Source organism: Pinus tabuliformis, chromosome 1_2 (assembly GCF_031772625.1).
Source record: "Pinus tabuliformis cultivar Carrire ecotype Pingquan chromosome 1_2, CPIR1, whole genome shotgun sequence".
Classification (NCBI taxonomy): Eukaryota; Viridiplantae; Streptophyta; class Pinopsida; order Pinales; family Pinaceae; genus Pinus; species Pinus tabuliformis.
In genome coordinates, this window is record NC_142298.1 from 1,137,477,788 (window position 1) to 1,137,499,965 (window position 22,178).

At 40.6% G+C, this 22,178-nt stretch overlaps 1 protein-coding gene across 2 annotated transcripts in view; it reads left to right on the top strand.

The window, feature by feature from the left end:
• The window catches only part of LOC149210183 (uncharacterized), a 209,154-nt gene that overhangs the window by 121,457 nt on the left and 65,519 nt on the right, over positions 1-22,178 (top strand). For both annotated transcript variants that reach the window (XM_089396657.1, XM_089396656.1), the window contains exon 2: positions 5,217-5,396. In XM_089396657.1, the coding sequence (XP_089252783.1) occupies positions 5,217-5,396 (180 nt within the window). The remainder of the gene's footprint in view (positions 1-5,216; positions 5,397-22,178) is intronic.

The following is a 22,178-nucleotide window of genomic DNA, read 5'->3' on the forward strand; positions in this document are numbered from 1 at the left end:
GTCCTGATATATGCTTTGCAGTCAACACATTGAGTCAACATATGGTTGAAACTCACCACACACATTGGATTGGTGCCAAGAATCTGTTGAGATATCTTCGTGGCACAATCACTCGTGGGTTAAGATACACTGCTGGAGATGTTAGACTACTCGGATATACTAATGTTGATTGAGCAGGCAGTGTGGTGGACCGAAAGAGCACTTCCGGGTGCTGTTTCTCTCTGGGATTTGCCTCGATATCTTGGATGAGTAGGAAGCAGAAGTCGGTGGCTTTGAGCACCACCGAGGCAGAGTACATTGCTGCTAGCATGGCCTCCTGTGAGGTAGTCTGGTTGCAAAAGCTCTTCAGTGAGCTGTTTGGATTTACATTGGATACCACCGTGATCCTGTGTGACAACCAGAGCGGGATTCGTTTATCAGAGAATCCCGTATTCCATGATCGCTCCAAGCATATCGATATCAGGTACCACTATATTCGAGATATGGTGCAACGGGGAGCAATAAGGCTCCAACATATCGGTACAGATGAACAGGTCGCCGACATTTTGACAAAGCCCCTGGGAAAGGTCAAATTCTTGACTTTCTGAGAACGACTTGGTGTCATTCAGAGACCCTCTTATGAGGGTCGAGTATGATGTATTGAGCTCTGGGAGCTCCAGGGGGGCGCGGGGTACTTCTTGGAGCGACATGTGACCACAGGGCGACTCACCATCACCTGGTGGTGCACTATGTACAAGGTAAAAGGTTCAACCTTCCCCTGTGACACCTTGTGGCGACTATGGAACATGATGATTAGTTCTTCTGCGGGCCAGGATGATTCGTTCTCCATGGCAACTGTGGAACAGGATGATTAGTTCTCCTGTAGGCCAGGATGATTCGTTCTCCAGGCGTCCACTGGACAGGATGATTCGTTCTCCTGTGGACAGGATGATTAGTTCTCCCGTCGAGGCATACTACCCACGCAGTCTGGGACTCATGGGAAGTACCTCTCATCTGATCAATGAGTAGGGAAATGAGGATAGGGACCATAGTAGTACTATCGATGGACACATTGTTGTATCTACCGTACTCCCTATGCTAGGATGACCTCTATTGATCTGGGATCAATGATACTGATCTGGGATCAGTGAGAGTGGTACACACTTTGAGACTGACTTTGGGTCAGTGGAGGATGGTATGATACATCCTCGATCATTTCTTCTTCTTCATAGTTCAAGCAGAGCAGAGTGGGGTCAAGCTGTGCAGGACAGTGCATTTGATGGATGGATAGCAGCGACGGTCCGACGGATTGCAGATGGAGTTCTCCCTAGTTGAGAGGGAGAGTTAAAATTGGCAACTAGGGCCAAACTCCATGTGGGTCACCTTATTTATGGCTGTTGATATTTTTCCTAGATTCCTCTCATCGAGAGGTGTAGGATTGATCTAAAGATCATCCAATTCTGACAAGTATTTATGGAGATATGAATTTATTTATAATTACTTGACAAATTGTCAAGGTCGGCCAACAGCTAAGTGTGTGGCACACATGCCCAACGTTTCATATAAATAGAAGAGAGGTTGAGTCATTTGGAACTCATTCATTCACTCATCTTCTCTCTCTCTCCTACGCATAAAAGGAGCCTCTCTCTCTCACACGTGTGGCTGAAAGGAAGACGTTCTAGGGCAAGGAAGATGCAGAAAGAAGGACGCTAGGGCAGCAGGTCATCTCTTTGACCAGCGTTGACCATCTAGGGTTGCGGATTGGGTGTGGCTGCCTCTCCTAGGCAGGCCGCAAATTTTGGCATGAAAACCGAGGTGATCTGACCTCTGGTTTGATCAGTGTTGGCTGCCGTAGTTTAGGGCTGCAAGTTGACTTCAGAAATCTGCAATTTGACTGTACTTTTGGGGCTGTTCAAGGGCAAGTTGACCGGAAATTGACCAAGCATATTAGAGGTCAATTTCAACTACTTTGACCAAGTTTGACTTTGCTGTTTTAGGGTTTGCTGCTGCTGATATAAAATTACAGAATTCAAATTTTGTACTATTTCTTTCTGCTGAACTATTGAAGATAAAAGAAGATTTGATCAAAGGGTTTCCCCGCATTGGGGTATGTCCCTGGATAGCCATCACATCTTGTGTGTCTTGTCTTGGCTTGTTTTCTGTTGATCATTTAATGTTCTATCTGCACTTTACTTAATGTATATGTGATTGCTAATCTGTGGCTAATAAGAAGAAAAATAAGTAAACTGCTCTAAGCATAGAACATACCATAATTTAACAACTTGTAAAGTCACTTTAGGAGAAAAGTACAAATAAATTTGGACACTTTTTCCTAGGCCAAAGATCAAAGCCTTAGGGAACCACTTGTCCTCTGGTACCCAAATTTTAACATCCGGTAATCCCCACTCCTGTTTTTGAAAAAAATTCTGAAAAGTGATGTCTAAAACATAATTCCCTGGGTTGCCATTATTTTCATTAAATAAAGAGGAAAATGTATTTGCCACTTTACCATCATTTAAGGGTTTGTTTTGGTGATTATCTTTCTCAAGATCATAACAAAAACATCTTCCAATTCAAAAATTTTAGAAGGCCTTCTTACTGCAAAATCTAGTGTGCAAAGCCTCACTAAGAACTCTAGATAAAGGGAAACAATAGGATCAGTTGCCACTGTCACCTTAACAACTATTCCCCTTGTTGCCCTTTATCTAGAGTGCTTAGTGAGGCTTTGTACTAAGGTGCTAGATTTTGCAGTAACAGGCCTAAAGCTTACCAGACTCTCAATTTCAGGAGGGGAAAACAAAAAATGCATGGTTACTCACATTGTTAATGTCTTCTACCTGATCTTCCATGGGAGGATAAGGTGCTTCTTCAACAATGCTTTATTCATGTGCTTGATCTTCAATGGAGGTGTGAGAAAAGTCTTCCTCATCATATTCTTCAAGTGCTTGATGACTTTCTTCTTGTGCTTGGACTTCAATGGAATCATTAGGTAATTCTTCATGAATGTGTTCTTCAAATGGAGGTGCAAAACATCTCTAGTGGCCTCATCATTTATGTTTTCTTCAAAAAATGGCTTATGGGAAGAAGAACAGCGATGGTCATCCTCGTGTGACTCATCTTTAAGCTTTGATGGAGGAGGCTCATCATATTTTGCTTTGATATAATTGTAAAAGGAAATATATGCATCTTTTGTCTTTTATTTACACAAGAAGATCACTTGAAGGATTATTATCATATTCTGTCATCAAATCATCAACCATATCCTGTATTCTATCTTGAATATCAACAAGATATATGGACAATCTTAGTCTCTACCATGTATTCCATAAAAGATGCAAGGTGCCTTGAATCCAACCAAGGATTTCCATCAAACTTTATGACATGGGTAGTCCATGCATCCAAATGAAGCTTACATGGATATAGTGAAACACATGAAAAATCTGAAGGAACAAACTAATCTTCCTACAATTTTCCTTTGATAGAAGCCATACGTTTTTTCAAATCTGTGCACACGTCCACAATATTATCCTCATTAGACTGAAAATCTTGTGGGGAATCCCTAAATGCTGTTAGCACTGCCCTTTCTCGGATTCTGAAAAAAGTTAAAACCACTTTCACCAGACTCATAACTTAGTGGGGAGACCGAATATGTAATAGGACCTTGCATGTGACCACTGCTGAAAATAGAAAGTGTTTAGAATCTCATGAAACCATAGTCATTGTATTCATCTTTCACTAAGGAAACCAGATATGTGATCAAAATCAACATGCAAGTCTTTGGACCAAACATGCTAAAAATAATAAGTACCATGTATGTCACCTGGAGAAGTCTCATTGAAATCCCGAGTTCACGAGGTCTCCGAATATGTAATTAATAATACCATGCAAGCCTCGGAACTGTGTTCTAAAAAGTAGGAGAACTCTAAAAATAACAACTCTCTCCAGTCTCTGTAAACTATGTCTGGATTATCACTTAATCCATACTGCAACCAATCCCCTTGGGAACCAACCCCCAGACCCAAGCAAAACTGTATCTGCATATGTCTCTAAACCCCCAGCCTGATAAAATGTGCTGGTCATTAACCCTCCAAATTTGCAAGGGGACAAATCTAAGGGTTAACAGGTGGTCAACCAGCAGGACCCTTAATGTTGGCTAGATCATGGGACAGTTCACACTACATCAGCAGCGAGGATACTGACCATAGGGCTTGGCCACAGGGTGTTGCATCTGGATTCCAGACAGTGAGACATACCTCATGCCATATCTTTCTGCTCCCCAAGATCCTCTGACCAGTCTTTTATTAGGAGTTTCTTCCTTCAGCCTCATATGATAGGAGAGATAACAATAGGGGATGTTGATTACCCCCCAGGTGAGACATTCCCCTCATGAGATTCATTGTGTTGGTCTTCGGTTCTCTGCACTACTTGCACGCATCTGCATTATTGCTTTGTTTCTCTGATCCATGTTGCTAGGTTTTAGACTTTGGTTCAGTGTTGTGAACATTGCAATAAAATCGGGAAATCATGGTTTTTTCACAAGCCTGACTTTTTCTGCAATTTTTTGTCAATGAAAAAATCGTGATAATATCGTAAAAATCGCGATTTTGTCACAAGTCGATTGCAAAACATCACCGGTCTACGCCTAGACTTGTTTATAAAGTAATTTTGCGGGTTTAAAAAAAAATGAATATTTTTGTAGTTTTTTTAATTTTGCCGCTGTTTGCCAATTTTTACAATTTTTATTTTCCCTACCGTCGCTGATTTTTACGATTTTTTCTTTTTCCCTACCGTCGCTGATTTTATCCCGATGCTGATGTTTGCAACATTTCTTTGTTTCTTCTCAGTATATGATAGATTTTATTTTATCATGTTTTTCTTGGGGCAGCATTTGCGTTCCCACCTTATATGTCCTTACTGGTGTACTTAGCAGTCCCACTGACCTATTTATGATCTTTTGTTGGACATTAACAAAATTCTCTTGTCCTATCTTATCTATTCATTCTTTATATGATTTTCTCTAGTTCTAATGCTCTACAATATTGTGATATGCTTTGTACATAGATTGATTAACTGGTTGAACCCTTATTCACACAATGTTTGCATATAATAATCCATGCCTGGAAAATTCTTTTTTTGTTTCACTTGCTATTTTACAAGGCTGGCCAGATAATTTTTTATCACAAACTAGGCCACTACTCCCAAGTGTTGACATTGTTATAGAACGTGCAATTTCACAGGTTTGTGCACTTCTGGGAGGAGGTGGGTATGCAGAAAAGGTGGCAGTTCCATCTGGGCATGTCTTGCCTGTTCCGAAAGGAATTTCATTACAAGAAGCTGCAGCCATTCCTGAGGTGGCATGCACTGTGTGGTCTACAGTTTTTATGACAAGTCATCTGTCCAAAGGCGAGAACTTTCTGGTAGGACTTCTTATATTTAATTTTTTTCTGGATGCTTTTCTTCATCCTTACTAGTAGTGGGCTTACAGATAGTGTGCTCCTTGCGTTCATTTTTGGCCTTGTCTGAGTATAAACTATATCTCTTAATATGGGGTGTTCTTTCACATTTGTTATCTTTAGATGGACTGGAAGAATTAGCATTCTGTCACATATTTGAATCCATCGGGAAATGTTTCATAGATAATATCTGCCTTCAAGATAATTTTGCATTTTTGAATTTGAACAAGTTGAAATAGGATCAGCATTGGAACTGGAAATGCTGCTCAAATTTTGTGTCTTGGAATATGGTTAGGACTTAGAAGTTAATCAGTTTGCTCTAAATAGGACTATAGTTTTATACAGGTATTACAACTTTGACCTGAAATTTATTTGCACTTGGGATTAAAATTTTTCGTATCTCTGTTTTTAAGAACTGTTTTGATTAGTTTGAAATTGAGACAATATTAATAAAGATTGATTTTTTTTTTTTACTTACAGAAGCAACTACTTGGCATAAGTAAGTGATCAGCACTTTGTGTTTGTGCTCTATCGTAATTGAGAGGACTTTTATTTATTATCTGGTCTATCCATAGAGTCATGCATCTGTTTCTTATGTTCACTCAATCTTTTAATGATCTTCTGTACATCTTTATTTGATTTTATTTCATTGATGCGTCCATGGATTTTTTATCATTGAGTATTGTAGTGGCTTACATGACTGCAGTAACTGCCTCGAGATCTAGTGATGACAGCCAACAAGAATGGGTATATCAGTTTGACATCCATTTTTATTTTCTATTAAAAAAATAGAAATTGATAACTCCAGAGTCCAAAGCCTGTTCCGGTCTTTGGAGTGAAGTTATTTGCTCATCTTCTAAGTGTGAATGCCTCCTCTTGTCACCGCCCTTTTTTTTTTGGAAAAGGGATTTTTCATTACCATACAAGAAAAACACTGGCATGTTTGTTATCCCTGTTATCAGTTTCCAGATCATAGGTAGTTTATTTAACTGAACTTAGTAAGTTAGCATGCCCTCATGCTTTGATGCCCGCCGTATTACTCTTCGTCTTCCACCACCACTATCTTCTTTCAACATCCTCTCACATTCATTGCTGCATACTCACTTGCAACAATATATCAACACACTTATCACGGAATTCTGAACTTTCCATGTGCAATTTACATTATTTTGCAATCCATCTTCTATTGCCGCCATCTGTCTCTCTTTCTTCATTTCCATCTCATCATCTTTCTTAAGGACTGCCATATGTGCTTATGAACCGACTTCAAATGTGTCTCCTTAGAGATAGTACAATTACATTTCCTTGCAGCTTACACAGATGCTTGCGGTGTAGCTAACCTCTCTTTTCAAAAGTACAGAACACCGAGTCTTCTCTGCTCCTAGTGTTGCATCTCTCCTTCACCGAATAAACTAGGCGACTGACCTCTGCCATCAACATCACAGCTTCTCTCAAAGACATACCTTCCATAGTCTTCATGCCTAATGTTTACACTTGCTCTGCAACACATTCCCCTTGCAATTTTTTTCATCTTTTCTGGGAATGTAAAGTAGCCCTCATTTTCATCCTCTTGTGGCATCTTCAATCCTCTTAATATTTATCAGTATCTTTTTCTTCATCATCACGTTGTCATTCATCTCATCCCAGAGCTGAAGCTAGCTTTGATACCACATGATGCAGTGGGGAGGGACCTCCCCTGCATCTATAGTCACACAATAGAAGCTTGTACAACATCCCTGCAACAAATGTGTAGCAAACTACAAAAAACATCCATGATATTCATTCAAACATGTGCAAAAGTATTTAACATGAAAACCTGAAGGTAAACCATACTTTATGTGCTCAGTCTCTTGCTCTTTCATTCATTATTTCTGCAAAAGAAACTATAACAATGCCTCAATGTCCCTTTCATCAATTTACAAAATTTGATGGGTTGACATGTTATGCACAAGGTGATGATTTTTGGGTCGCTGTGGGAGGTATTCCCCAGCTATTCAAGTCGGCTCTAGAAAGAAAAATTAAATTAAATTAAATTGGTTAGGTCGGCCAGAAAAGTTTAAGTTGGCCCAGCAAGGAGACACGCCCCTTGGGCACCACTAAACCACTATAAATACAAACTTGACCTCCATCGTTTGGACAATTCGGATCATCAACAAAAACATCTGATCTTCTGTTCACACGTGCGAGATAGAGAAGAAGTCTTCTGAAGTTTGAACAGTGTTGACCAACTTTGACTGAGTTCTTTCTGAGGTCTATTTGACCTGTGTTAACTGAGATTTTTCTGGGAGCAGTTGACTGAGGTTTCTGGGAGGAGTTGACTGAGTCTTCTGGGCAGAGTTGACCGAATTTTCTGGGCAGAGTCGACCGGGTTTCTGGGAAGTTACAGGAGGCTGAATTTCAGCCTGTTTGACTCAGTTTGACTGAGTTTTTGGGCAGTTGCAGGAGGCAGAATTTCAGTCTGTTTGACCAGGTTTGACTTGTGCTGATTCTTTGGTTTGGGTTGACCAAGTTTGACTTGTGCTGATTCTTCTAGAAAAGATTGTTGGGTTTTTTCCCAAGTTTGGGTTTCCCATGGCAAGTTTTTCGTGTCTATTGTGCATGGCTTTTCTACTGTGATCTTTACTGTTCTATTGCATTTACAGTTGAAATTTTTTAAGTGTAATTGCTTAATGATAGTTGGGTTGACCAAGTTTGACTTGAGATGATCAGACTGTACTTTTTCCAAATTGAACAATTTCTTCTAGAAAAGATTGTTGGGTTTTCTCCCAAGTTTGGGTTTCCCAAGGCAAATTTTTGGTGTCTATTGTGCATGGCTTTTCTACTGTGATCTTTACTGTTCTATTGCATTTACAGTTGAATTTTCTCAAGTGTAATTGCTTAATGATAGTCTGGAATGTGCTAAAGGAATATCATATATCATTGGAAGTAAGTATCAGTGGCAGAAAATTGTGCTTGTCTATTAACACTAGAAAACCAACATGGTATCAGAGCTTAGGTGAAGAAAGGCCACTGAGATCACCCCTTGAAGACACCTATTTTTGCTATCTGATTTTTTTTGGACCATATCTTTTGATTAGATGGCTCCCTCTATCAAGCCCGAAGATAGGCTGATAGGTGCAACAAACATTGATGATGATGAGTATCCAAATCAGAAGAAATCCAGGAATGTAAGTACAGATGATACAGATTACTTTTTCTTTTCTGCCCTTACAGAGACTATTGCAGATCACAGTGACATTTGGTTAGTGGACAGTGGTGCCTCCAGACATATGGCAGGTAACCATGACAGTTTCACAAAATTGGCAGAAAGGAAGTCAACATTGAAAGTGGAAATTGGTGACAATACCAAGTATGCAGTCAAAGGTGTCGGGTCAACATCTTTCCAGTTGGAGTCGGGAGGAAATATTCATATAAATTATGTGTTGTACGTATCAGATTTGAAAAAGAACCTAATCTCTACTTCATCCTTGGAAGACAAAGGGTATAGAGTTGCATTAGTTGATGGACAAGTCCTTGGATGGAAAAAGTGCTCAAGCATAGATTCTCCAAAGGTGATTGGTGTTCACGAGGGAGGCTTGTACAAACTCTGGGGTGATCAGCTCAAGCATTGCTGCATGAGAACACCAATCTATGTGAGTTGTGGCATCAAAGGTTTGCTCACATACATTACAAAGCTTTGCCAACATTGAGGAATATGGTTACAGGTCTTCCAAAGCTCCGGCTGGAGCATGAAGTCAGAAGGAGTTTGCAAGGGTTGTGCACATGGCAAGAATGTCAAGGGATCCTTTTCGAACTATAACAATAGGTCAAAGGGGATGTTGGATCTAATACATTCAGATGGATGTGGACTGATGACATTATCATTCATTGCTGATTTCTCACAAAAAACATGGATCTACTTCATGAAGTCCAAGGATGAGGTTTTCAACAAGTTTCAAGATTTCAAGGCTTAGGTAGAGAACTTGATAGGGAAGAAGATCAAGGCTCTAAGGTCAGATAATGGAGGAGAGTATATTTCCAACGACCTCATTGCCTTCTGCAAGGACGAAAGGATTAAAAGGGAGTTGATAGTCCCTTACGACTCTCAACATAATGGGGTTGTTGAAAGGAACAACAAGTCCATTGTGGAGGCTACTAAGGCTATGATTCATGATTAGGATTTACCCAAGTTCTTATGGGAAGTGTTGAGAAATGTAGGGCATCAATAGTTAGGTGACTCCTCTTTTATTAGTAACTGTTTGTGAGTGCTTTTTACAACTTTAGATTAGGATCTTCTTCACTTAAGTTATTAATGTTCTTCATCAAACAACTGCGAAAATTTGGAAACCCCAAATCCTACTGCAACAAGTGATTTAGTTTCTTCTATTTGTTAAATGAATTGAACAAATTATTTACTATGTTCTATCGTAAATATCAAAACTAATACATTGTAGCCTTCACAAATAAAATATTGTGGAAGAAAAATAACGCTGGAAGAATAGATGCACACATACACAAATACACAGTTATTTTTGGACTAAGTTCCCGGAAAAACCCAACTCGGGAAAACCAGTGTAGTAGCTGAGGGTTTTATATTATGCAATAGTAAATCTGAGTACAAGACTATGGATGCTCAAATCTAGCGATCCATACAGAGAAATCACTGACAATATATCTAGTGAGAAACATCTCACTACCACAAGTGATTCGACACTGACCTTGGCTCAAGTTGAGCTACTCTTTGCTGCCTCTGCACAGTCACTGCGTCAGCCTATGCAGTACTGCGTGCCACAACTCAGAACTGCTTCCCTCTTGGTATCTGATCAATTGTTGTTTGGACGATGGATTCTCCTAGCCTCCGGACTCTCTCCAACTTCTAGCATTGAATCACTGCTTCTCCCCAACAAAATACGAAATCCCCTCTGAAGCACTGCGTTGCCTCTGCGTGGCTCTACGCTGCCTCTTTGTGGCATTCACTACCTCTCTGCAATGCACTCACCAGAATTGGAAAATCTCCCTTCGGCCTTATTATCCTTGCCCCTCTCTCACTGCTTCGAGCTCACTAGCTCTCTCTTCGACAACTCAACGCTGCTACTCTGGAAATCGATCTGTTAGTGAAATCGAACTACTGGTGTGTTCTCCAAGCCCCATCAAGTTTCTTCTTATAATATCTTGTTGAGACATCAATGACCATAACTAAAACTTAATCAATGGCTAAGAGTAACTAGAACACGATCCAAGTCTTTTTTGAGAAGATTTTCACCATGACTTAATTAATACCTTTTAATTAATCATATTTCCTAAGTTTAGACTTAGGAAACATTTAAAAACTATTAATTATTTTAATTAAGTCGTCTCTAGGTGGAATTTCTAGAAACGATTCTTAGGTTTTGGAGAATACATGTATTCTAGCCTCTCCACCAAATTTCTGGCTAGAACACATCCGATGCTACAAAAACTAACACTCCCTCTTAGCGAGGAATGTGTTCTAGTGCTGCAACTCACTGAAGCAACACCCTGTCTCTGCACCACCTCATGTCACGCTGCTGATGTCTGGCTGCTCTGCCCATCACTACTGCGCAACTCTGATATGAGATGCATCTGTGCTGCTGTTGACCCTACTGAATTGCTGTCAACTACTGCATATGCACTATGACTCCCTCTCCATTTGCTGTTGCAGCAACTGCAACTGAAAAGCATCCAACTCTGATATGCGCTGTATCTATGCTGCTGCTGACCCTGCCAAACTGCCGTCAACTACTGTATCTGCACTGTAACTCCTCATCCGCTGCTGCTGCAGTGGCAACATCTGTAGCTGAGAAATGTCCAACACATTGAACCAGCTGTGGTTCGTGTGATGCATTTGTCACTCGAGTCATGATTGTTGCTAGACTCTGTGCTGTCACTGAAGCCTCTCCGCTGCTGCTGACTCTGCACTGCTGCTAACTTTGCTATGCGCTGCTCAGTCTCAGTTCACTACTAGCTACTGCATCTGTCACTATGGCACCTAACTGCACCAACTGCCCGTAGCAAGGTATTGATTCATGAGGTGGACCTCCTCAAGAATCTTGCCCACCTTGTAGCTCTCCGGGGTTACAAAACCAAATCACCCCACCTCACTCCTGGAGGTATATTGGTGATCACGACAAAATCTTCCTCCAATTTGGAGGACAATTTGTTGATCTCTGCAGATGCAACATGCTGATCCTGCTTCTCCTCTTTGTCCTTCTTTCTGAGAGGACATTGATTGATGTAGTGACCAAGTTCACCACATCTGAAGCATTTGACCTTGGAAAGGTCCTTCTTCTTCCTTCACTGCTCCTGCTGCCCCTTTGATGCGAGGGCCACATTCTCCTCTTCCTTTACTAGCTTCGTCCCACTGCTGCTATTGCTGCCACTAATGGTGGTCTTCACCAAATCTCGCCTCATCTCCTCATGCTGTAGATCAACTCACATTCAGTCCTACTCTGGCAACTTGTCTCTGCCCAGAATACTCTAGACGAAGACGTGCCAGTCTTCGGAAATGCTATTTAGAGCTAACCGCATCAATTCTGTAGGTTGGGGCGCTGACCCTACTGCAGACAACTGGTCTCGAACATCCTGAAGCCTAGTGAGGAAGGGATCTATGCGCTCCCCTTTCTGCATCTTGGTACATCTCAACTTTTACTCGAGATATGTCTTCTGTTGCTCGGAAGATCCCTGGTATAGTGTAGCGAGAGCTTCCCACATCTGCTTGTGATCCAGGTGGCTCCCGGGACACACACAAGACAGAGGGCTTATGGAAGCTCAAAAATCAAAGTGATCAGAATGCTTTCGAACCAGGACCAGAGCGTAGATCTTGTTGTCCTGATCGTAATGGTGCGAACGGTTCGTCAATTCGAGCTCATATGAGGGAGAACGAGCCAGTCAAAGTTTTGGTCAAAGTTGGACTGTGGGCCAAGTTTAAGTGTCCTACAATTTGGCCGACCCCAGGGCAGGAAGTCTAGCTCCCAAAAGCGGGTGAAATTGTGGCCTCGTTAAATTGTCTAATATCCCTTATTTTCGAAAGATTTGAAAAATGCCCCTATTTTCATAAAAAATAAAAAAATATATATATTATGGGGTGGCGGGCCACCAACCTCGCCAGCCCCCAACGGCCAACATAAAACAAAAATTAAAAAAAAAATTAAAACATGCTGACAGGCCATGACCCTTGCCGGCCCCCCCTCAACCACCACACACCACATTAAATTTAAAACGTATTACATTAGGCTGTGGGCGGGCCACCTCCGGTGGACTCGCCCCACGCCCCCACCCATGTGCTATATATGAACATGGGCCGGCGGGACCATGTGGCTGGCCCGCTTCACGAGCGGCCCAACCAACCAACCGAACCTCAAACAAACGTGCCACCAAAAAAATCAAACGCGCCAATTATGGAGGGGTCGGGATTTGATCCCCCGACCTGCCCTCCAACAACTCCTCAAATTACCACTACGCCAAACGACTGCACGTGGTAAAGTCCGCCCAATTTTTTATATAAACCCATCTTGCTCAGTGCGTGACGAAGGAGGATGAACCCGACACGGAGATCGACGATTATAATGTTTTAATTGTGACAGGTGGAACCATGCTTTGCTTAGATGGAACCAGGAGAGGAGCACATTTTTCAAGACACATTTTTAATTAATTTTTGCAGGTGGAACCATGAGCCCAGAGAAAAGGCAGGCGGAACCATGATTGAGCCAAAATTCAAATTCTCAGGAGGGCGAAATTTTCCAAGTGTCCAAATTGGACAAATTTTATGTCGATCTTACACCTCTCAGCAACACGAACCTGATGGCGCAGTGAGAATTTTGATCTTAGTAGCAGATCTTCAGATGATTCGGAGGAGGGAATCTTTGAGGAATCTAGGGGGAATCTAAAAGATTCCTTAAGCCCCAGATTTTCACTTTCTCAAAATTCAGAAATTTGACAGTCGATTCTACATTATTCGACGCCACAAATATGATGGTGCATTCAGATTTTCCATTTGATCATTTTATTTTTTGACCACTTTTCAAAGTGGAGTGCAAGTGTCAGCATCCGATGTGCGAGCAATCATTTCCATGAGATTCGACGCCGCGAGATTGATGGTACGACCAACTTCAGCAGTTTGACATCCTTTTCTTCAGATGGCCCCAGGATGTGAGGTATATGCAGTGTGTTCATGTACTTCTTTTTGCTATGCATTGTGCTGCACCGACCCCTGTTTGATGTTTGATGTGGGATCTTGTTTCCTTACTTGTTTCATGGTTCCTGCTTGATGTGACGCAGAATCATCTGTGGGATGTACTTGTTGTCATGATTCGTCATGTTTTGTTTGAGATCCCTTTGTTGTTATGTTGATGGGATACTCATGTGTCGCCATGTATGTTTGCATTGAGATCCCTTTTATGCCATGTTGCGGGATGCTCATTATCATCATGCATGAGTTTAGGTCATACTGATAGTAGTCCTTTTTGAATGAGAGTTCATGCAGCGGAACATCTCTTGGAACCACTCCTGCGTGAGGGCATTTTCTTTGTATTATAGCGACGTCACCACCTATGTACATCATCACTATTGACAACACTTAATGCAGCGACCTACACCATCTTGACATCGTGGCCCAGAGACGTAGTCCCTCCTGGACAAACTCCGTTATCAATGTCTTGTTATTTTATGTTGCTGATGATTGTCATGTTCCTTCTTTACAACATGCATTTATGTTCATTTATGCTATTTTAAATGCAATTCTAATCACATTACGAAAGCAAAAGATCTTGGTTAAATCCGGGAGTTGAGTCAACTCGGATCAGCTTGGCAGTACATTTGCCAGCTATGTGAGACACCACGTGATCTCGAACCCCATTGAGAATCAGCCTCTTAGCTTTCGCCATCTCCTTCTTGTAGGTATTCTGTTGATATGGATCCTGGGGAATAGCTACCACGTTATTGATGTAGGCCTTGAGATTGTATTCATCTAGAAGACAGGTAATTCTTGCCTTCCAGATCACATAGTTGGAGGTTTCGTCCAACCAATCCTGATCTCTTAGCCCTGCTGATGCCATCTCCGCAAAAAATCGAACTCCTCTTCTCCTCCGCGTAGTTGCTGACTGGCTCTACGCACTCCCTATTGGAGTTGGGCAAATTTGCTCCCAACTACTACTGCTCTGCACTGAGAAATCGAACTTCTGGACTAGAAGTTCCTCGAGGAAAGAATTCCCTCAGTGTCTGCTCTTCCTTCCTCTTGATGCTATTCTGCACCAACAAATTGTTGCAAAATAACTGTGTCCTAGTTGAAGATCTGCTTTGCAAGGAAAATACTGCTTCTCCCTCTCCCTCTGGTAATCTTTGATCTGGAAAATTTATTCTCTGTCGAATCTCTCAAAGAAAAAAACTTTTCCTCAAAAACTAACCCTCCTGGCCAAGGGACTGTGCTGCCTCTAAGGATTTCAAACTGATGCCTATGCAAAGCTACGAAATTCCTCTTCCCTTCTGCAACTGAGCTCTTTGGCTTTCATCTGTGCTTTGATAACATGTGAAAATTCAGAAACCTTGAATGCTACTGCAACAACTGATTTAGTTTCTTCCATTTGTTAAATGAATTGAAGAAATTATTTCCTGTGTTCTACGGTAAATATCGAAACTAATACACTGCAGCCTTCACAAATAAAATACCACAGAAGAAAAATAATGCTGGAAGAATAGATGCACACATACACAAATACATAGTATTTTTTGGACTAAGTCCCTAGAAAAACCCAACTCGGGAAAACCAGTGCAACAATTGAGGGTTTTATATTATGCAGTAGTAAATCTGAGTACATGACTATGGATGTCAAATCTAGCAATCCATATAGAGAAATGACTGACAATATATCTAGTGAGAAAAATCTCACTCCCACAGGCGATCCGACACTGACCTTGGCTCAAGTGGAGCTACTCTTTGCTGCCTCTCCGCAGTCACTGCGTCAGCCTACACAATACTACGTCCCACAACTCGGAACTGCTTCCTTCTCTCTATCTGATCAACTGTTGTTTGGAAGATGGATTCTCTTGGCCTCTGGACTCCCTCTCCAGCTTCTGGCACTGAATCACTGCATCTCCCCAACAAAATATGGAATCCCCTCTGAAGCACTGCACTGCCTTGCGTGGCTTTGCCCTGCCTCTCTGTGGCACTCACTACCTCTTTGAAATGCACTGACTGAAATTGGAAAATCTCCCTCCGACCTAACTATCCTTTCCCCTCTCTCATTGCTTCGAGCTCACTAGCTCTCTCTCCGGCAACTCAGTGCTGCTACTCTGGAAATTGATCTGCCAGTGAAATCGAATTGTTGGTGTGTTCTCCAAGCACCATCAAGTTTCTTCTTATAATCGCTCGTTGAGACATCAACGACCACGATTAAAACTTAATCGATGGCTAAGATTAACTAGAACTCGATCCAAGTCTTTTTCTAGAAGATTCTCACAATGAATTAATTAATACCTTTTAATTAATCATATTTCCTAAGTTTAGACTTAGGAAACATTAAAAAACAATTAATTATTTTAATTAAGTCATCTCTAGGTGGAATTTCCACAAACGATTTCTGGGTTTTGAAGATCTCATGTATTCTAGTCTCTCCACAAAATTTCAAGGCTAGAACACATTCGATGCTACAAAAACTAACACTCCCTCTTAGTGAGGAATGTGTTCTATCGCTACAACCCACTGAAGCAACACCCTGTCTCCGCACCACCTCCTGTCATGCTTCTGATGTTTGGCTTCTTTGCCCATCAACTACTGTGAAACTCTGATATGTGCTGCATCTGTGCTGTTGCTGACCCTGCTAAAATGTTGTCAATTGTTGTATCTGCATTGTAACTTCTTCTCATCTGTTGCTGTTGCCACTGCAACATCTGTAGCTGAGAAATATCCAACACACTGAACCAACTGTGGTCAATGTGATGCATCTGTCACCCGAGTCCTCATTGTTGCTAGACTCTGTGCTGCCACTGAAGCCTCCGCGCTGCTGCTGACACTGCACTGTGCCAACTGCATCGCTGCCAACTCTGCCGAGTATCACACGTGCATGGGCAGAGAAGGATAGATTATGGGTAGGGGCCACACAACTTCAAAAATCGAGAAGGGAAAGGTTTTTCTTAGCTAATAAAGACAAGTTTTGTTGTTTCCAATTTTCCTTAGTGGGCGTTTAATTTCCTATGAAGGGAAGCCCTTGTATGCTGTAAAATTGAAGTTAATGGACAACAGATTTGAAGGGAAATTTTTTCTTTGTGCATTTGTATGAGATTGGCTAATTTTTTCTTCCGTTGTTTTGTCTTTTATTTACTTGTTAAAATCTCAACATTGCATTTTATTTTGTAATCTGCAATTTAATTTATTTAACTACAAGGAAATTACTAGGCAATAATTTGCTAGTAGCTAGGGTTAGGAAAATTTAACATGGTATCAGAGCTTACACTCTTGAGAGGGAGGCCAATTTTTTGATTTTGCACAAATCAACCAATAGTGATTTTGTGGAGGTCACTCTTTAGAGGGAAAGAGAGAGGTTGTACCAATCAAGGGTTTGGTAGAAATTAAGATTTTGTGGGTGTTTAAAAGGGGATCAAAACACAAATCCACAAAGATTTGCAACATATCTATTGGATTTGGAAAGAGAAATTAGCAGATCTATAAACCAAAAACATTTTTATTCTTGTAGGTGCTAAAAGGATGTAGAACACGATGGCTTTTTATTAGATTTAAGTATGGCAACAACCAGTCTCAGATTTGAAGACCAATTGGATGGAGCATCTAACATCTTGTCCTAGAAGGCAAGGGTAACTTGGATTTTTAAGGAACATCTCCTTTGGGAGATTACATAAAAGGTTGTTTTTGTAGTGACAAATGCAACACTCAAGCTATGTCATGAGAAGGAAATTAAAGCCCGGAGAGTGATCATGGATGTTGTACAAGATCATTTGATCTCGCAATTGGGAGAAAAACAATGAACTAGAGATATGTTTAAGGCTCTAATGGACCTATTCCAGAGTGATAACATGAACAAGAAGATGATCTTGAGGAGCAAGCTCAGATCCATCCAAATATCAAGGTTTGATAATGTTACTAGCTACTTCATGAAGATCACCTAGATACAGGATCAACGTGCAACCATTGGGGAGAAAGTGGATGAGACAGTGGGGAGAAAGCTTCCCAATTGGAGGAGGCTTTGCGATGATTGCATCTACGAAGAGGCTTGAGAGGAGTCTAAGGCCAATAGGAAAGGAGATGGAGAGGAGAACTTGGCCTTGGTTAGTCAGTCCAAGAAGGGCAAGGGGAAGGGTTTCAAGTGTAATAGTGAGGGGTCATAGTTCATGAGGAAGGAAGACTTGAGCAAGCTCAAATGTTTCATTTGCCACAAGAATGGGCACTACACTTTACAGTGCTTGAAGAAGGGTAAGGGGAAGGGGAAGTTGCAATTGACATCAACATTAGTAGAGGTACAACTTAAGTGATTTTGCAACAAAGTTCGGGAAGGAATTCTCATTGGTCTACTGTCTATATATTGGCACCATACCAGAAATGCTTGGTACTTGGACAATGTTGCATCATGCCAAATGACAGAAGCACAAGTCATTTAGCAGTCTAAGGGAGAAAGACTCATGGATTCATGTGGACTGTGGTGATGATGCCAAATATGTAGTGAAGGAAGAGGGAACCGTTATGTTCCATCTCGAGTTAGGATGAACATTGGAGGCCAAGGGCATGCTACATGTACCAGGGTTGAAGAACTTGATCTCAGAGAATATGTAGTCATGTTTAGGAATGGGCAGGTGCTCATTCGTCCAGAGGATTCTGTCCTAGACACAACACCGACCATTGGTGTTAGAGAGGGAAACTTATACAGGTTGAAGGGAAAACTTGTTCTGACTTTGATACATGACAATGATAGCTTGTGTGAGTTGTGTTACATGAGGATGGGATACTTACACTACAAGGCATTTCCAATATTGAGGGAGATTTTCATTGATTTCCCAAAGTTCATGTTGATTAGCAGTGTTTGTAGAGGGTGTGCACCTGGCAAGAATGCCAAGATTGCTTTTTCAAGCACTAAGAGCAGATCTAAGGGGATCTCAAATCTCATTCATTTAGATGTGCGTGGGGCAATGTCAATGGCATTAGTGTAGGGAGCACTATACTATGTCACATTCATTAGTGACTATTCTAAGAAAACTTGGGTCTTCTTCATGAAGACCAAAGGCGAGGTCTTTAGTTGGTTCGGGGAGTTTAAGGGCCAGGTGGAGAACTAAACAAAGAGGAGGATAAGGGTATTGAGGTCAGATAATAGGGATCAATACAATTCTAATGACTTAAAGGATTTTTGTAAGGAAGCGGGGATCAAGAGGCAGATTGTTATGCATAAAAATTCATAAACATGTTAATGAAATAATAATAATAATAATTAATGACCTAATTAACTATGAAGGGTCAAAGGTCAAAAGTTGTCACCATTCACTTTCGTGGCCAATCAATGCCTATATAGGCACACCGCCACAAAGGATTGTATCATCATTCAGTTATTTCAATAATACAATTACTACTACACTTCATACATAGTCTACAAACAATTACATTTTTCTTACTAGTGTTTTTGTCTCCAATAGTGGTATCAGAGCCACGTGATTCAAGCTTTGCAGCTGCTGCACAAACACCCCTATTTCGCTATTCTCAACGATCTCACCATCACTACACCGCCACTCGCTTGTCTACACTCGTCCGCTGATCCACCAAGTCCACTGTCCCTGTGTTCTTCCCCGCGTCGCATCTGTCTGTCATGCTTCGTTACACCACACCCGATTCACTGTCTTGTGCCTTTGCTCACCACTGACCGTATCGTTGACCATTCCGCGTCCATTTCCATTATCCAGCCACCAGACAACTTGTTAAGAAATCTAGGGCATTAGCATTAGGTGATTTCTCTTCTATTAGTGATTTCTTGTGAATGCTTTTTACTTCTTTGGATTAGGATCTTCTTCTTGTTAGATTATTAGTGTTCTTCTTTATCAAACAATAACCAATGCATGAACATAAATAGACAAGAGAGACAGCATGTAGGCTATGAGCCAAGGCCAAAACCTCTCACTCTTTGAGAGGAATACCCACACAAATTCTTCTTATAGAGATTCCAATTGAAGAATACCAAGACCAAGACCCTTAACCTATTAGCCACTCCAAGACCAAGACACAAGTCCTCTTCCATCTCTTTGATTACTCTCTCTCGGTTTCTTCAACTTTGCATTATATGAGATCGCTGTAGTCATTAAGGTCGCTGTCATGATACAAACCTCTTCTTTAATAGTAGCACCGATCTTGAAGCCATACCATGGTCACTAATCTCTGAGATAATACTGAGACCTCCTTCAAACAATGACACTGAATTCTCCTTCATTGTGAGACCGAATCACTATGTCATAATACCGAACTGTAGGTCCTTTATGATGCGGAGCTGTGACTATTTCAGAGCACCGAACTGTGATTTATATTTTCTTGTTTGAACTGTGGCACATAGACCATTCACTCAGAGATCGAGCTTCTATTTCTATAGTTAGCCGTAAAAGGATCCTCATTGTTTCTTTTACACCTCATTCAAACTTGCCACTGTAATTGACTATCGAAATTCAGAGTGTGATCTGAATTGTAATCTCTGTCCAATCCATCTGAAACTAGAAAGAGAGATACATCCGAACTACTCTTACCCAACTGAGACTACAAAGAGATATGCGCAATTCTGTCTGTCCTAATGCAAGGACCCGTCATGCCTATTTATAGTTGTGGTGCATATAAATAAGCCGATAGATCATTTTGAATAGGTGTGTCTTTATAGGGTGAGCCAATATGAGTTCCTTCATTCATATTGAGGTCGACATAGGAAGAGGAGGATTGTGCTTGTCTTTTGGAGGGCTTCTAGACACCTTTATAGACTTATATACATTTGACACATGCCCAAGAAAGGATCGTCATACATGACATTAACTCTACGACAATACCTAAGGGCTCACAATGGGAGCTATTGTCGCATAGAATGTCTAGGCACCGCGACAACGGCTCAGATCGGGGGCTGTCACCCTGATCCCTAATCTCTCCGTTTAAGCTGTCTCCCGAGTCCCTACAGCAGGCTAAGGGGGGTAGACCCAATGGAAAAGTGGAATAAAGAAGAACTAGTTGGGAACCAGCCAGTTTGGGAGACACAATGAAGCGATCAAGTACTTGATTAAGATTTAGCAAGACTTATAGGATTTGATTATATTTTAAACGATTAATACCAGTGCCTTATGGAGTCAACGATCTTGCTAGGGAAATTAAGGCCAAGTAATCAATTAGCAACTGCTGCTTAGATGAATGACTATTTTATATGAAATGCAAATCCTAAAACTAATGTGAGATGCAAGAATCTTGGTTAATTTTAGTTAAATGCCTATTTAAATGTGAACCCTTCAATCCTTTCAGTGTTGAGCCTGATTTCGCAGTAATTGACAGAGAGAAGATTAGGAGAAGCACACTAAGGTGTGATTAACGATATCTCTCCTCAAATTCTAACATACCCGGTGCCTCTGGTGCTGCAGAGAATTGTGGCTCTGATGACTGCAAGGTCACCGTTTTAAGTACTATTAAAACAGGCTTCTCAAGAAAAGACGGATGGAGATCTATCTGTCTATTGACCAAGCTTATGCTTGGAAGTAAATTTTATCTATGAAAAGTTAACTTATATGCAAATGCACGAGAAGATGAGATGAAGAGGTGAAGTTAGATTCAAAGATGAAAAGATGCTTATGTCGCATAAACTTCCAATACCCAAATGAAATGTTCGCTTTATTAAATGAAGGCTCAAAATTAAACCCCTGAAGATATTACAATTAGAACACAAGCTTATTTCAAATCTTTCTGATATAGTTATAGCTCAAAGAGAACAAAAACTTCTTTGCAATTAATATCAATAGATGCTAAAAAAATACTCAGTTTATGAAACAAAGGATATGCATTTTATCACAATTCCATGACAGAGTACTTAATTTTCAGAAATTAATTTTTAGGACAGCAGTAAGAAAAACTTTATGACAACAACAATATGACAATGAAAACAATAAGCTATCAATGATATCTTTATGCCAAAAATTTACCAAAATTTTTCCAAACTTGCCCACATGAATTATCAAAAATTTTCAGCCTGTTGTGATGTGATTTCTGGAATTATATCAGATCTGATATACTTATTACAGCCAACAATTAAAACATGAAATAAGCCTAATGATGAATGCCCAACTCAAGAAATTAATTCCTTAACGTATTAAACAACTTAGGAACTGATTTTAGGCTAACCCACATGAAATTTTTCCACTGTTATATTTCAAATTTCAGGAACAGAATTATTCAGAGATAACAGTGACCCAAAATGTAGATTTAGGCCAAATTCTTGATACACATCAAACATAAATGACTTATTAATGTATTTAGCAATTTTTTAGTTAATTTCAAACCACTTAGATGTGTTTTTCACCACTATTAGAAAGGTATACGACTGCTGTAGCAAACAGTGAGGAAAAAGATGGTTTAGAGATCAAATGCTTAGGCCTTAGGCCTTGAAGATCACTTGCACAAGTTGCCAAAAAAATTTCAATATTTGAAACACAATTTTTTACCAAATTTTTTGCAAAACCCACCAATGATTAGCTTCAGAAAATCAACTATTCAAATTAGAAATGGAGCAAAGGAATCTAGGGCCAATG